The sequence below is a fragment of the Phoenix dactylifera genome, chromosome 8 (genome assembly GCF_009389715.1).
Source record: "Phoenix dactylifera cultivar Barhee BC4 chromosome 8, palm_55x_up_171113_PBpolish2nd_filt_p, whole genome shotgun sequence".
NCBI lineage: Eukaryota > Viridiplantae > Streptophyta > Magnoliopsida > Arecales > Arecaceae > Phoenix > Phoenix dactylifera.
In genome coordinates, this window is record NC_052399.1 from 15,165,493 (window position 1) to 15,182,767 (window position 17,275).

The 17,275-nt window shown below is 37.3% G+C and overlaps 1 protein-coding gene across 8 annotated transcripts; it reads right to left on the reverse strand.

Moving 5' to 3' along the window:
- Positions 1-716: 716 nt before the first annotated feature.
- On the reverse strand, positions 717-16,501 carry LOC103703360 (CTD small phosphatase-like protein 2). Of its 8 annotated transcripts, XM_008786192.4 has the most exons (10): positions 16,374-16,501; positions 14,241-14,304; positions 13,032-13,111; positions 12,827-12,920; positions 12,384-12,597; positions 11,663-11,793; positions 9,010-9,112; positions 6,847-7,389; positions 1,644-1,981; positions 717-1,212 (listed from the first exon to the last, which is right to left on the reverse strand). In XM_008786192.4, exons 5-10 carry the CDS (start codon positions 12,547-12,549, stop codon positions 1,054-1,056), a joined length of 1,440 nt encoding a protein of 479 aa, XP_008784414.2. In that variant the 5' UTR covers positions 12,550-12,597; positions 12,827-12,920; positions 13,032-13,111; positions 14,241-14,304; positions 16,374-16,501; the 3' UTR covers positions 717-1,053. The 8 variants fall into 8 exon arrangements, with proteins under 8 accessions (XP_008784414.2, XP_026658896.2, XP_008784415.2 ...); XM_026803095.2 differs by lacking the exon at positions 13,032-13,111 and having other exon boundaries at positions 9,019-9,112; XM_008786193.4 differs by lacking the exon at positions 13,032-13,111.
- Between the last annotated feature and the right edge of the window lie 774 nt (positions 16,502-17,275).

Below are 17,275 nucleotides of genomic sequence, written 5' to 3' on the forward strand. Positions count from 1 at the left end.
CGCCAGGACTGCTGCGGTAACTGCACCTGCAAAGGGCCGGACTCCAAGAGGTTCGCGGCGTCGATGGACACCAGTCCTTTGTTCGGCTGCCGATCTCGATTCTCCAGTCCCACTACTCTGGGAACCGGACGCTGCTCGAGGACTTTCCAGAGAGACCGGCGAACCCGTTCGACTACACGGCGAAGACGGCGACGGGGACGAACATGAACGCCGAGCATGGGGCAAGGCTGCTGGCGGTGGCCTACGGGACCAGGATGGACGTGGCGCTGCAGGACACGAGCTTCATCAGGCACAACTTCTTCGTGGTGGGGAGATGTTGAGCAATTATGATTCTGTAGTACTACCCTGCCTTGCTTCTGATTCTGAATTGAAATCGAGGTTGTCTTGATATTGATTGAGATCGGAAAATGGCATGGCCTGCTAATATAAAATTAAAGCCGACGTTTGATTTTGCCTCTCTACATGGATGTGACTACAGAATAGCATTCCCTATTCGTAAAAAAAAACGTGTTTCATAAGGTTATAAAGTTGAAGACTAATCAGTTCTTGATTGCATTTTGCTAGATAAAAGGCGATATTAAGCAAACCACAAAAATCATGTCAACTTGCACAGAAAAACCCAACCCCGCCCCCTCCCGAAACCAACCAAGTGATCATGTAGATTACTTCATATCTGAAGCATGGTCATTGTACAGAATTTCTTTTCCTGTCAAATATGTAGAAGCACGCCAAAGAAAAATCTTTATTTCGCAGCTGTTGTATACAAGCGAGACACCTTTATGACAGTACCCAGCTGAAAAGGAATGAATAATATATATACATCACTGGAAGCTAGTTATGACAAAAGTGCAATAAAAAAGAGGCAAGTTCACGCACATGTGCCAGCAGCCATGATACTGAAGCAAGTTATGAAAGCAGCTCGCCATTAATGTAGAAACAAAACTATGGGATTTACAATACCAAATATGAGGCATCCCATGTATAGACTATTGCATTAAAGAAGGTGATCGGAGGTTAATAAATCATGCTATTGACTGAAGGGAACAAATAATGTCATTCTTTATTGTCAAATCTCTCTGCAATGATAGGACGAACATCTTCTGCATCAACCAGGGTCTCGAGGAAGGGAAGTAATGAAATCAATGCATGGTCTGATGGGTCATCAAACCAACTCTTAATAGGTATTCCATTATTCACTTGCAACTGAAAAACCTGAAATCATGAAACAATAAGGAGAAATAAGATGACTGAAATTTTAATGTTTGGAAATTTGTTGATGATACATCACTTTTCGCATCTAACATGATGCTAGTAATCAGAATGTAAAGGTGCATGCTTATGTGTGTAATACATTATGGAGGAAGAGTTTGCTAATGACACTTTAATAAGCTTGGACATTCTCATCTAAACGATATAGAATCCAACGAAAAGTAAGGGGGTCCCTCGTCCCTTCAAGTAGCATCTTGAATTTTAAATGCAAGATCCAATAATATAAGGAGATTTTCAATTTGACAAGGTGTATCTTTTCATCCAAGAGAAATTTGACACCCTATATGGGCAGCTTTTGCAACATCATGCACAAAGTTCTATATGACTTTATGAAGTAACTGATCTTTAATACAATTATGACACAAGAGAGATACCTGCGGAGAGTTATCAATTATGGCAACTTTTGCAAGGTCGACACCTAGAATGGTCAGGTCTTTTGTATAGCTTCCATCAGAAAATATACATGATTCACGATAGATGCGCCTGGAGATTAGCTTCCTATCTGGATCCAGTATATTTAGTAATTGTTCAGCATAGATGCTTTGGCTGGCTGTGAAGATTACAATCTCAAACATCTGAGAAACTTTCTCAAGGAACGTCTCAAGGTAAGGCCTCTTTCTTACATATACACTGTGCTGTTTCATGTTAAAAAAAACTGGAAAGGTAAAGTCAGCATCATCACAATGCTCCAGGGTAGAGTGGACAAGAGTTTCTGCACGGCAAAGAGAATTGAACATCAGAAACATTTTTTTTTTTGAAGCATAAAATGCAACTGAAATTTACAGCAACTCTATGTAGTACGATAAATTGATCTTTCCAAAACTTGAAAACACAAAGTCAAGATCATCAAGGACATTAGAAGTGAAATGTTATACAGATTTGGTAAAGATTAAAGAAGATGGAAAGAATATTTCCACAAGTTGGAGAATTATAAAATCAAAGTAGAATTAGAACACACACAAACCTCATAGGGAATGCATTCATTTCTTCTGAGAGCTCCAAAAACAAGAGATAACCAAATAAGGACACACACACACATAGAGGCATGGACACATATAGATAAATGGATGAATATATACATTTATCTGCATGAGTGTAGACATGCATATGTATTAAATGCATTTAGTAGTTCTAACTTTTGGTATTGCCTCTTGCTAACTAATGATACAGTGATTATGATCCACATAAACCCAACTTTAATCATGGATGGTCCAATAGGCACCAGTCAAATATTTGGTCTGATTTATCTAATATCAAATCCAGCAGTCAAAATTCTTTGAGGCATGGGACAATATAAGATAGATCAAATCCAGCAGTCAAAATTCTTTAAGGCATGCGACAATATAAGATAGATTCATACTGCACAAGTTCATTCTGTGGTCCCTCTCTTGTTCTCCCCACCCTCCCTCTAATTATGCATGTAAGTATGTGCATATCTATGTACAATAGGAAAGCATGTCTCCATATATGCATGTGTGCATGCATACATGTAGTTATAGATGCACATAAATATCAGACACAGTGAGCCTGTGAACGTAAGCTAAGTGTGGTAGAGATTGATTAGATGTGGTAAAAACAGTATGCATCTATAGGATTTCTAGGCACCTTTTCTCAGGTTTATTTTTATAAATTATGTATCAAAAATTAAAAAAGAACCTTCAGTTCAAACAAAATAGGCCCATAACTAGTGTCTAAACAAAAATAAATAACCAATCAAGAACTTAGATGATCAGTTAAATTTCATGCATGTAACATTCTAACCAAGAAATCTAATTTCTGTACTCTGCAGATAACATTTTGCAATCAGCATGAAGGATGGCAAAAAAAGAAGAAAACAGGCACCAGAACTTCAGGGGCAGCAATGTGACCTACATGGGCTAATAAGATATGATAAATTACAAGCATAAGAGTACTCAAGAAGCCAGAAGGTCTTGGAAAATCAGAAAACTAAAGGAACATTGGGAGAGTAAAAGTTAAGATGAAAGATTTTTGAAAAATGGAAAGGGAATAACAGATGAAGTCACTAGCACGATCATGCGGTCTTCCATGTATCACATTGAACAACCTTCAGGAAAAATCAGCCATTGGCCAACATCACCAAAGTAAGAGTGACACAAGACATCCTTTTCCGCTGCAACAACATCAACCCCAAAATTCAGTCAATTACAAAATTTTTAAAATCAGTTTTGGTTTCCGTTTGGCCCCCACCCCCCTTGGTGCACAATAAAGTTTTGGTTTCGGCAGTTTCAATAAAGTTCCAGTTCAACAGTCTCACTCGGAATTTCGGCGCTTTGGTAAAAAAATCAAAAACATCCAAAAAATTGAAGAAAAAAAAAATTGAAACAATGCGACACTGTCAAGTGCCAAGGTCAGCCTCTTGATTCCTTCCCAAGGACTTGCATATAAATATGCAACAATCGCCACATAGCTAAGTATGCACCTCTGTTGATCTGAATACAATGCGACACTGTCAAGTGCCTGCAAGCAACCCGACCTTTTCCCCAACGCTCATGCGCAGCTTCATGGCATTAGCATAGACTCCTCCCAAGAGTGCTCTACAACCAAGCACCTCTATGTCAATTCCTACCCTTCGCCCCACAAGCCAAGCACTGCTCAACTAGAAATAAGCAAAATACTTCCGTGCCACAACATATCCATGTTGCTACAATTTGCAAGCCACCGCATTAGCCTTCGAGAATACATAAACCAAACCCACATAACATGACTATGCAAAGCCATTGGTATGCATGCGGATTATACTCAAACCATCCTTTAGTGTCGCTTAGCTGAACCATCAAGTCAACATGCCCCACAGCATCTTGAAGCCACGGTCGACTGTGCACATCCAAGTCCTCGTGGGTTCCACCATCCAAGCTCCCCCACAAGCTCTCGCAGCTCAATCTCAGCCTTGCATCCTCAGCATGTCTTCCCATCCACAACCATACTGCTCAACAATGTTATGGACTATTAACGCTACGCACTGCCACAATCCTTGAGGTCCAAGGTATATCTTCCAACATTCTTTGTCCATAGCCTGCTCACACATCATTATGCATTGTCATAACAATGGCATGCAAGTCTACCCATCAAGTAAATATTGTCGATAGACAAATCCTTGCACCACACTATATTCTCCGCGACATGATCTGCTTGGTCACCCTTAATCCTTCTCCCAACTCTAAGGCACATGTTCTGATCAATATTTCATTAGGCACCATTGTGCTCCACAACCAAACGGCTCCTGTGGATCTTCATAGATATCACACTCTACAATGCCTATAGGAACAGACCCTTGCTCGACTAGTCCCATATCACCTTTACACTCCACTACAAAGATCAAGCATGTATAGGGTAGCCCGGATAACTCCCTAAGCTAATGTGACCAGCTCATCCAACCAACATTACCCCGAATGCCTTCAAATGAGACCAACGAGGCATGACCCTGCCTTGCCTCGTAGTTGTGCCATGGCAGCATGTCTTATAAGCCTACGGGAGTTGGGAATGCGTCCATAGCACCATGCCCCTCCTAGATCCATGAGAAATTCTCGAGTATCCATATGTCTTGGTGGTCCACCACCATGTCAAATATCAAGATCTGAGAGTCCCCCGACATATTGCACTACGGGCATGCTACACCATGGCTAACCATTGCCTCCTTAATACCCCAACTAGGCATCCCACAATCTCCACCTAAGGATTCCAAAATATTGAGAAGCATGGCAACTCTTGACACACACAAAACCCTTTTGTTGCCCATAGCACCATGCCCCTCAATCCATGAGGAATCCTCGAGTATCCGCATAAGTCCTAGTGGTCAGCCACGATTCCAAAATTAAGCACTGTGAGTCCCACAACATGTTGTACCATGGCCATGCTCTGCCATGGCTAACCATTGCCTTCTTAATATCCCACGCAGGCATCCACCCAATCTCCACCCTAGAGATTCCAGAGTATCAAGGAGCATTCCAACTCTTGGCATAGACAAAACCCTCCATCGTATTGCACCAAGCCCATGTCGGCACCCCCTACAACAAGCTTAAAACCACAGCTCTGACACACCAGCAAAGCTAACAATGCACGAGGGGGCAACTATACTTAAAAATTCGGGATTTAGTTGGTCTATAGAATGTTAACTAAGAAATCTGGTTAAGATTATCTACTACTTCTCTATGTTAAATTTCAAAATTTTTATTCAAGAAAGGATTAGGAGGTCCTATTCAATTTCAAAAATCTTAAAGTTCGTTAAACATGGATAGTAATCAATGGAATCTATTCAAGATTCATTCCCCTAGCAACTTATCTATTGCCCAAAATGGAAAATAGGCCTCAAGGAAGAAGAGGAATATATTTTAAAGAAGACATCATCTGCTAGGTTGGATGATTTTGGATAGAAGTATATAGGAAGGTTTCTCAAAATAATATAGAGAAAATAATTTAAGACGGTTTACCATGTGCAACATACTTAAGGGGATACCTAAATGTTGAAGAGCTGAAAAGGAGAAAAGGGCCAAATGACACTTGGAGATATGTATGGGAAATGAATCGATTCCCTAAAAAAAGTATAGAACATAGACAAGAACTTCTATAGTAGTCTTGGACATAAAACAATAATTTAGTAAAATCTAGCTAGCATTAACAAATATAGAATAAGGCTTTGTTTATGTAATTTATGGCTTTTAAGATAAAGATCAAGCATGACCACATGTACATATAATAAAAAGGAAATTGCATAATTGAGAAAAATATTACATTTTTTCATGTTGTAAGGGTAAATGCAAAGATCTAAAACAATCCTTGTAGCAAGCAGTACGTGACGCTGGGTCAGGGAAGTGGAGGTAAAAACCAAGGTAATATATATTATAAGTTGTCAAAAAGATTTGAAAATGAATTAGGCTCAACAATTATAGTTATGGATTTGTTTAAGGCTAAAGTTTGCCCTAGCCTTCTTTTGATAGTTCGTATTTTTTTGGTTGCCCATGAAAAAGACAAGTATTGAAACCTTTCTTGCTTAACCCTCGCTTCTGATGAGGAAAAGTAGTATTAAAAGGGGAGTCCTAAAAGATATAAATGTATAAAACCATGGATAACTAGATTTGTAAGAATTTGCACTTGTAATCTAATATTTTCCAAAATAATATAAACCAATTATTTAGTTATAAATAAGGTTTGCCGTCTCGATACCGAAACCTGCATGGATACCATGCTAGTACAATATCACTACTTAAGGTCGGTTTTGCATAATGAGACTCCCTATGTCCCCATATCGAGTCTCAATTCAATACCAGTACGGCTTGAGATGCTTGGTACGGGCATTACGTACCAGTTCAATGAACCTTGGTTATAACTAAATTGGCATTTATGAAGAACCCCCTAAGCAAATAAGTGGACATTGACTATTCTGAGACCCAAAAGAATAAAAAAAGGAAAATGTAAATAGTCCAACAAAATATAGCAGGAAAATATATAATTGAAATCATATTAATAACACATGCAAAGAGACAAGAGTTGGAGGCAAGACAAACTCAAATAGATTTAATTACTGAAAAATAATGCAAGCAAAGTATGGCTTCAGCTTACCATCCAAATCTAGTACAAGGGTAACAGACTTCTTTCTTCCTATTTCCTTTGGTAGAAAAGCAGGAGAAATGGGCGAAACTGCCTCAGATAAATCAGGTAAATCTGGTAAACTTTTGAAAAATAATTGTGGATCAAAGCATTCTGCTTCTTCCAGATTATAGCTCGATTCAGTTTCCTGATCAGATGAGTTCAATTGATGGATTGCTAGATATAAGCATGAACCATCTGACCTCACTGCAGGTTCTTCAATCGGATCCTGATCATGACTAGTAATAGTTCCCCCAGTTTTCTCGAAGAAGGGCAGTATGACATAACTATCCTGTTTGTCAAAAAACAAGTCTGGTTGCATGTATACATAATCTGGACATGCAGTAGTTACTCCATCAGAAAATCCTATGTCAACATCAAAGGGAGAAGCAGCAACTTTCTCAGATGTATAGAGATCCCAAAAATTGGCAGTTTGAACTTCACTTTCGTTACAATTCCCATTATCTATGTCATTGGCAATCAGGCTAGGCACTTCATCATGCTCATCATCTCTAACTGCAAAAGAGGGACCACTTAGAAAAACAGACATATTGAAACAACCAAAAATTATTAGCAGCTAAACTCTGGGTATTCCAAAAATGTTATTTCCATGACGATAGCACAATGACATGATATGGGTGTTGACGAACAGCTGATAGCTCAGCTGGTTGGTATCTCCAAGTCAGAGGTCTCAGATTCAAACCTGAGGTGGTGAATAACCACCATTTTCTCTCCCTCACACACACACACAAAAAGATAAGACATGGGTGTTAAATGTAAATTTCTGATAGTAATCATTATCAAAATTCTAACAACAAAAAATATAATGAAAAGCGTAAAAATACACAAGTTTCTATAAGGGACAACTGTAAAGGATTAGTTGCATGAACATCAAAATTTAGTAAGGAAGGCGATAGAATTTGACTAAAAAAATACAAATCAGAGAAGTTGCAAAATGCATTTTAGATTGCATCATATTGCTCTAAATGATGGACAGCAAAAATCATTAAGAACTCCCTTTACATGCATAAGCATACATAAAAATATGCAGTCCCCAGCAAGGGGTTTATGTGTGCAATTGGGCACAACCTAGAAGGCTGAAGAAAGATATAGTCTCATCGTAAGCATTTTCTCTCAAATGCTACTTTCTCTTAGACCTCATTTATTCACAGATTTCAAATGCTTGTATAGCATATACTTTACATGGAATGATTAGTAAGATCACTCTTTATATAGAAGAATTAATTCACCAAAATCAAGCAATTCTTAATTCTGATCCCACCATAAATGACTTATAGAAATTAAATTTCCGCAAATTGGGAATGTAAGGGACACTTTATCTATCATTATATGACATGAAAATAACACCATGGTTGTGGTGCAATCTTGCAACAGCAAGAATATTGCCATGATTGCCACTCACTGTTCCATGAGCGATCCAGCAAATATAACTTCCATTCACTTCAGCTCACCTCTTTCTTCAAGAAGAATTTAGATATCTCATCTCTCATAAGTGTACCTTATAAACTTCAGAAAAAAAAAACACATCAAAAAAACACATCATTAAATGATGATAGAATTGTTAATATTTTTTTCTTTTTCTAAAATTTACTATAACTAAAATCCCTAAACTTTGTAAATCGTAATTTCTGTTTCATCTCAGCAATATTTTCAATCATGTCATATGTCTATTTCTATTGAAGGACATATTCTGGACATCCAAAAGAAACTAATGCTGTAACATAGCACCAAGTCTTGCACATGATGGAGGAAATAAATAAAATTGATTATTACTTCACTAATAAAAAATGGAAAAATAATGATTTTCAGCATCAAAGGCCTCAAATATGCATTAAAGATATTAGTTCTTCACAGCAAAGCTGAAATAGATAAGATAGATTCAATTGCAAGAAATGACAGTGTTAGGAACTCTCATCTCGAAAATGAATTTTAGTGTTTATCCTCATTCTACCTTTTTCAATTTTATGAAGATACTAATTATAAAATATTGAACTCAAAATATCTGTGAATCTTTAGACAAACTTCTAATTGGATGAAAGATGATAAAATATTGAAGTTGATCAATGTAAGGAAGAATGAGGCTTCTGAATGGAAAGGAGCATGCTTAGTATGTACCCGCATTACCGTGATTTACTGGCTTGAACTGAGATTCATTGTACTCAATAACTGGGGAGAATAGGGCTTCTGAGATTGGTCGGGATGTGGAAAATTGTGAAGCCTGCACATAGGTTATACATTTCAAAAACAAACAAAAGAAGTATGCTTTCCTTAATATAGATAACATCTCAATCTAACAATCTTAAGATGACTTATCGAAAAGAACTAAGCATCATTTCTTTCAAAAAATTATTATAGGAAACAACTGTATAGAACTTTGTTGCATTAAAATAGAGACAGGCAATACACATCATAGCTGAAGAATTAAATCAAGATAATGAACACACGTCCAAACAATTATAACCATGATAGTAGCCAAATGATTTTGGAAGAGTCCTTGTTAAGACATGAGTGATCATTTATTTTCGTGCTTACCAGTCAGAATTTCCGAATTTTTGACATTTGAAACTTCCTTAAGACAATTAACCTTTCAAAGCATATGGACCAAAAGGACTATGGACAATACCATGCCATGTCAATGTTTGACACTCACCAGTTGAAGATGTTGCGCATAAGATATTAACACGTAAGGTTTTATCAATTTTATCAAGATACAGGCATGATCCCATGTCCAAGTTCCATGTTGGATTTCAAAGACATCTAGGCACCTGTCAGCCTATCACTTGCCCAGGTGACAAAGGTCACCATTCTAAGGTCAGTGCCTCTTTGTTGAGCATGACTGATAAAAGCACAATTGTCATTGTGTTGCAAGGTGTCACAACTAACATGGAAAGATCTCAGGCACAAGGAATCTGCTCATTTAGCTATACCATTTATTGGGTTGCCATGGATCCTGTTATAGAAGAGTACCCAAGGAGCTTCCTTTTTGTTTTTCAATTGCTATTAAATAATGTATTTTCCTCCCTAAATCCAAACCACTGAATTTAGAGTGACATGATAAAAATCAACTCCAACCAACACAAACACCTCCCCTCCCACTCTTCCTTCCCCATCCCCCTACTCCCCCCCCCACCAAAAAAAAAAAAAAGAAAAAAAAAATCAGCCTGTGCACTTTAATGGCCTGCTTATGATGATTCTGATAAATGGAAAATTAATGTGAGCAGCCTATTCTAACTTGATACTTCCATAAATTATGAGTCTCATCATGATGTGAGCCAGCTCATCACAACTTGATACTTCCACAAATTATCACTCCGATCATTCAAGCATACTTGAAAAAACTTTTTAAAACCTTAATTGTCAATGGTAAAGGACTCTAGAAAATATAGCGTGGAAGCACTCTGTGCCCGTTTTTTGAAGTTGACTTGTAAATGGAGTCCTAAACTCTAGCATGCTCTAGGATAAGCACTTGAGTATTTGGAGCTTCACAGGAGCTCAGATTTGCAATATTAGTCATAATTAAACACCAAGGAACCATGTGACGAAAGGAATATGGTTGCTAATACACTGGATGTACCCAGCCAGGATATACTGAGTCGTTCAGAACCAAGAACAAAACCAAGCATAAAACTTGAAATACTAGTCCCACTGCAACTAGATTTGACTAATCTAGTTTGACCCAGCCCCTTAATATCCTAGCAATCTATTAATAAGAGGGCTAGTTAGATTCAAGCTTTCAGACCATTACAAAAATCACAAAAGGTGCAAGCCCAGCAAAGCTGCATATGACCTAGCTCCATGGAATCTCCAGATGCAAAAACCTGCCATGCCATATCCAATAGCCATCTAGGCGGACAAAGAAAATAAACATATAATATCTTATCAAACATCATCTTCCAAATAATATCAGCAAATAATATCTTATAAACAAAAAATATCTTACAAATGTTTGTTACAAACATTTTTTAGTTAAAGAAAACCATATATTATGGTATGCCCCTGTACTAACACATGATAGACGGCAGGAGTCAGCTCAATATACCTGTACCATGTGTCAGTACAGAGGAATACCGAGCCCCTGGAATGTACCAGTGTTGTGACCGGCATGTTGGCACTTAACCTTGATCGTAACATTAAAGTTACAACCATGACTTATTCATCAATATATTCAGGATTATTTCTCACACATGTATGCATGCATGCATACATTTCTACATGCATGAATGAATGCATACATACATAAATGCATGAATGCTTATGCATATGTGCATACATGTGTGCATACGTACATATACACATGCACACCATATGCAGCGCATGTAAGTCAATGCATGCATATATACATATGCACACAGTGTGTGCATATAAAGCAATTCGAATATCATGCTGCCATCACAAAAATAAGAACATAATATTATAATTGACAACTCAACCACTTTTTTCTTGGCTTTTGGAGCCTGACAGAATCTAGGTATTGGCCCTAATTTTGTAGAATCTCATTACTGTTCTTCTTGATTTTTAGAACTGTAAGTTAAAGCATGAGAATTACAGATTAATATAGGTCCCCAAGACTCTTCAGTACCTAAAACAGTAAAATTTTGCACCTAGATGTGGCTGAATAATATAATCTCCGAACTAGTTGATGATGGTATTTATAATTCACAAAGCACAATATGGTTAAGACAGATACCACAAAATAGGAAGCAGATATTATCATACAGCAAATGTAGAAATCTAAATAATAAAAACATACCACAAAATAAAATTGTACCTTTGTTCCAGTGGATGCAGAATCAGCTGACGCTGAAACAGAGTTTATAAGTTGAGCAGAAGCATGAGCAAAGTCGTCACTGGCTTCAGTTCTTTGAATTTTTTCACTCAATGTCTCGATACCTAAAGAATCTGCATTAAGTGGACATTAAGAAATTTCACTAGGCACGATTTACCTCCAGAACATAGCTTTAAGCCACTAACAACGGCAAGCAAAAGGCACATGCCCAGGATACATATTTAATAGCCATAGAACTTGTTACATAAAAGATTTATGCCAAGCAAAAAAAATGATTCATATAAAATAAAGACATATCTTGCATTAAGAACTTCATACTCAAAAAAAAAAGCCTATTATGATCAAAAAAAGAGAAAGTAACATAAGCAAACTGTAAAATAAACACTCAAAAAGATACATGCAATTAGAGAACATTAAGGCATATAAACTAGAAAGTATAAAAGAATAAAGCAGCATAGCAAGAAAAGCTTGTGCATTATGTTAGTGAAGTAATGCAGCAGTGATTGAGATGTTATAATCATGTGCAATGGGAAGAGAGGGGGCCCTAATATCTCGAGGGAATGATTTCATTAGATGTCGAAGGGTAGGAGGGAGAAAAATAAGAAACTCTCATGATATTTGTGGAAGGACAGACTTCTATCGTGGATTCAACATTCAATGGGAATGACTGATGAGGTGATAGCCCAAACATATTGTCACATACCGTCATGAGGAATTTCAGTGGGAATGTCTAGAAATGCTGCTTGTTCCAATGTTTTGACTTGTGATTGTAAACTTTTTGAGATTTTAACTGATTTATGACAAGTATGGAGATTGCGTCCTCCTACACAATCTGTTCTTGATTTGTTCTTCATTTTTAAAGCCGGCATTTGAGCTAGTCTCTTGATATTTACCACAATTTACTTGATAATCATCAACTGCAAAAGAAAACAATGGTGCAAAGTTATATCAGCTTCCAATAAGGTACCTATTTAACTCATGCAAAAAGAAGTATTTATAATTAAAAACCAGGAAATGCTAAAAAATTTGCAGTAGTCAAATGGTGCCTTAGCTTTCCTGAAGAAAATGGGCATACAACATACTAATAAGAATTTTTTCTTTTTTTTCCCTGGGAATAATGGAGGAAGCAGCACTGGTCAGAATTACCTGTATCAGAAACCCGCAATAACACCTCCAGAGATTAGAAGACAGAACCTCTTCTTGAAATGAAGGTGCAACAGCTGGGCTCTTGCCCAGTTTGCTGTATTAATAACAAAGAATACAGTGATTATAAAGGATTGGAAACCACCTTTAAAAGTATGGATAGGATGGATGACAAGAAAGGTGGAAAACAAGAAGAGTGCAAACCCACTAGTCATTGTTACTGAGTATTAACACAGTTGTGGACTGCATTTGTATCAACAACCAGATGTGTTTTCCTTAAGAATGCCCCTGGAGGAAACACGTACAGAATATGGAAATAGGATGCTTTTGGCATGTGTGCAAAGTATCTTCCATAATTAAGAAAACAAGTGTATCAGTGCATGGTGAAGATGTTATGCTCAAAGATTCCCTGTTCTGTTGGATCTGCAGGTGAGCAATAATAGTTTTGCTTGCCGCTGCGACAGATATGACTGTCAATTAAGCAAGTCATTCATAATGTATCATTTTCAACTCACGTTTAACTGGATGACGGTTGTTTAGAGCCAAGCTAGAGAATTGTTTAGCTTGCTCGTGTTCAGCTTAATTAATCTCAACTTTACACATAAGCACAGATACATATATAATTATATATAAATATAAAAAATACAATTATTAAATGAAAACTTATTAAATAAATTTATCTATTAAATATTGATAGAAATATGATGCATGAAGCATTCGTTATGCAAAAAAAAATTCAGCAGTTGAATTGAGATATAAGAACTGAGATTAACTCAAGGAATAGAAGCCCACAAGGGACGTCGACACACAATTATCCCATAAACAAGCTGTTCATGAATAGCTCAAGTTTGGTGGAAATTAATAGATCCAGGCTTGAACTTGAAAGTCAGACATCACAAGCTTGTCTAGATTATAATTAGAGCAGGCTTAAAGATTTGCTAAGATCACTCAAGCTTGACTCAGTTAAGACCTAATGCATGGACAGAGAAATGCAATTTGTCATATCTAAATTGAAATCGCATTCTATAGATTTTCATTTCTGGTTTCTTTGGTACTGCTTTGTACCAGTCACATTTGTATGCAATATATATCAGACATCAACACACCTGAGAGACAGTCCAATATGTGTCAAATACTTTCTACGAATATCCATCTGAAAGAAATGGTCTCTAATATGATGTAAATACATTCCAAAAACATCCTTAGAAACTTTTTATGGGTCATCATGTCATATGTCAAGATAGTTAGGAAGATAAATCTGCATCCACAATTATTTAAAATAAATAAACCCTCTTTGAACTTCCTCAACATGGTTTGTGTTTGAACAAACACAAACAACACAAACCTCGATATATACCATATCTAATAGTTCAACAAGTAACAATAATATGTCTATTTCTTTCTCTTGTATACTTACCATATCATGCCTTATTCTTTAGTATCATCACATCAGCATATCTTTGTGCTTCATAGACAGCAAACTGCACAAAATCCAAACCTTAGGAACTGCAATCTTCTACCTAGGATGCAGAATCTAACTTATTCACCTGCATCCTATGTAAATAACTAAAATCTTAATGATGACAACATGAAATAAGATGCAATCTAGAAGACCACTTTATTGTTTCTATTTTAGTTTCTTTCTTGTATTTCCATGTTTATTTCAAGGTAGAAAACATTAGAAGATTTAAGTGGAACTTCTTTTTTAACATTCATAACTTATATTGGCTCTGAGATAATTAGCTTATTTGGCAAGCTTAAATTAATATTATTTAAAAAGAAAGCTTAAATTAATTAGCTTATTTGACCGCTGAGCAGAGTTTTGGACGTTCAACCATCTCACGTGCAATCATGTGGATGTGCATGAAAGGAGCATGAAAAAGAGTAGTGGAGAGTAATGAATTGAAAATCCTCACATGAATGGCACATGTTTAGAACTAGTTTGATATATGGAGACGGATGAAAGAAAGGCCAGAACTAGGAGTTTGCCCGAGAATACATGGAAAAGTTGCATATGTTAGACTCACAAAACTAAGTTGGGCCATGCATCTTTTTTCACTTAAAAGAGAAAAATCATGCCCTTTGTAGCGCTACATCCTAGATGAGTTCTGTTAACTTTTTAACCAAAATTAGTGACCTGGAATCTACATTATTGATTATTAATGGTGTTGGATGAGATGTTTAAAACAGTTGATTCAATAATACAACCTCTACACCTCATCAAAAAAGAATAACAACATCACTATTTTTCTAGGAATCAGAATGACAGCATCAGCATTTTAACTGCAACTCCAACCGATGTTTGAATTGCCGGAGTGGGAACTAACGATGTCGAAAGTGATAGCAACTTTGATAAGGATGATGATATCAATGTTAAAGTGCTTTTTTTTTTCTCAAGCTTTCTATCTGTCGCCTTATGTCAAAGACCATGTTCAAGACTTTTAAAGTTCTGACTCGTTTAAGATCTAAGTATATGATTCCCTGGAGTTATATTCTTATGCCCTTATATTGTTCTCTCTAAATGTGCTTCGCTGTTCTACTGTCAACTGTTTTTACCACAAGCCCCCTAATCCCTGTGGAAATATATATTGGGTTTAAGAAGCAACTAAACCCTAAATACTCCATGATAAGAATGAAGCCTATTAAGACATGGTGCAGCGCACAAACTTATCATCATCATACAACATACACATAGGAATAGCTTAAAGCCAAAGAGTATAAAAGAAAAAATATCCTACGATATTCAGGACGATGTTGAAAAAAAAAAGAAAACACCACGCAAGCTATAATTTTTAATCACTTGTTGATTTTTTCCTGACTATCCTCTATAAATTCCACATATTTGTTTCGTACGTTAGACCTCTGCTTTATATAAGGGAACCATTTGAATTGAGACTGATACAAAGACATCTTTAGGATCATATCTCCGATGGATGGGGACATAACTTAAAACCATGAAACCATCTTTTTGTGGCTTTCCCGTTTGACAGATAGATAGATTAATTAACTAATTAACTTGAAAAAATCAACCAAACAATTGATTGATTGAGAAGGAAACAGAAACTGGAAAAGCTATCAAGATCACAAGAAATCACCCACAAGAAATCCAAGAATAACCGATAAAAGTAACAATAACCGCACACGGAAAATTCAAATCTAATTTCACGATCAAGCAGAGAAATAAAACCAAGAAGCCAATCTGATAGCCAAAAAAAAGGTACCATCAACAACAAAAAAGAAATTGAAGAAACATAGAAAATCAAAAAAGATGCCATTCGTTATTTAATTTTAAAAAACAAAACGAACTGAAGAATCCTATTCGTCAGGAAGCACTATTCTTTTGCTGCCCGGCTTTGTGCAGTAAATAATCAGAAAGGAAAACCCTCCAAGAAAACTGATCTCATGTAAAAGACTCCCAAGAAAGAAAACTCGATAAATTCGCTCAAAAAATCATAAAAGAAGCACAAAGTCCCAGCCCAGAAACCAAGAGCGAAGAGAGAGGAACACGTCAAAGAGAGAAACAAAAAGGAAAAAGAAGGAGAAGACATACAAGCGGGCGCGGTGACGGCCTAGCTCTCCATTCTCGCTCTCTACCTCGCTCTCTTTGGGAGAAGAAAGAGGAGAGAGAGGGAGCAGAGAAAGGCGGAGAAAAGCGGAGTCAAAGATCCTCCGTGGGGGGTCATTTATTAGGCCCGTCGATGGTTCGCAAAGACGGGGTAAGCCTGACGACCCTTCGGAAAACCCCACGGACGGCCAGGATCTGATCTCGTTCGGTTCGCCACTTCCGTTCTCCGACGACACGTCCAAGTCTGCGGTCCGCATCAGCATTCCTCGCACGTGCGAGCAGTGGAAGCGAGGGCCTCCTGAAGACACGCGTCGCTTTAGAAACTCAGCATTCAGTGATCGGAGACGCGGTTCGCGAGAGCTGGCAATCTAACTTGCAGCAAAATGGTTCTTTTTTTTTTCCTTAATTTCCAATGTTTCATCATCCATCCCAACTTAGATTAGAGCGGAATTATTTTCTAAGACCAGCCACGATGACATCATTAAATGGGGCCCATCCAATCACAGCAGTTGTGCCTATCACGGACGGCCGTGATTGAAAGAGCGACCCTGGTCCAATGCAGGGAATCCGAAGAACTTAATGATGGATTTTTACCGAGTAAATTTTTGACCGCCAGCTGGTCCGGGTCCACCCAAAATAATCAGGCGTGGGGTTGACGAACTTTTACGTTTTGACCGGTTTGCAATGGAATGCGTTTGGTTCAGACATGGCTCCGGATCCAAAGTGTGATGAGCAGGGTGCCGGCGAAATTATAAATCCTTGCTCTACTTTATAATTTCATTTGCTTACTGAAGATAACCATTAACTTACTATTTAAAATCTAATATATTATTTGCTGTCCCTACGTAATGATTGGACAGGTGTCCTTGGCAATGACTAGTGTTTGA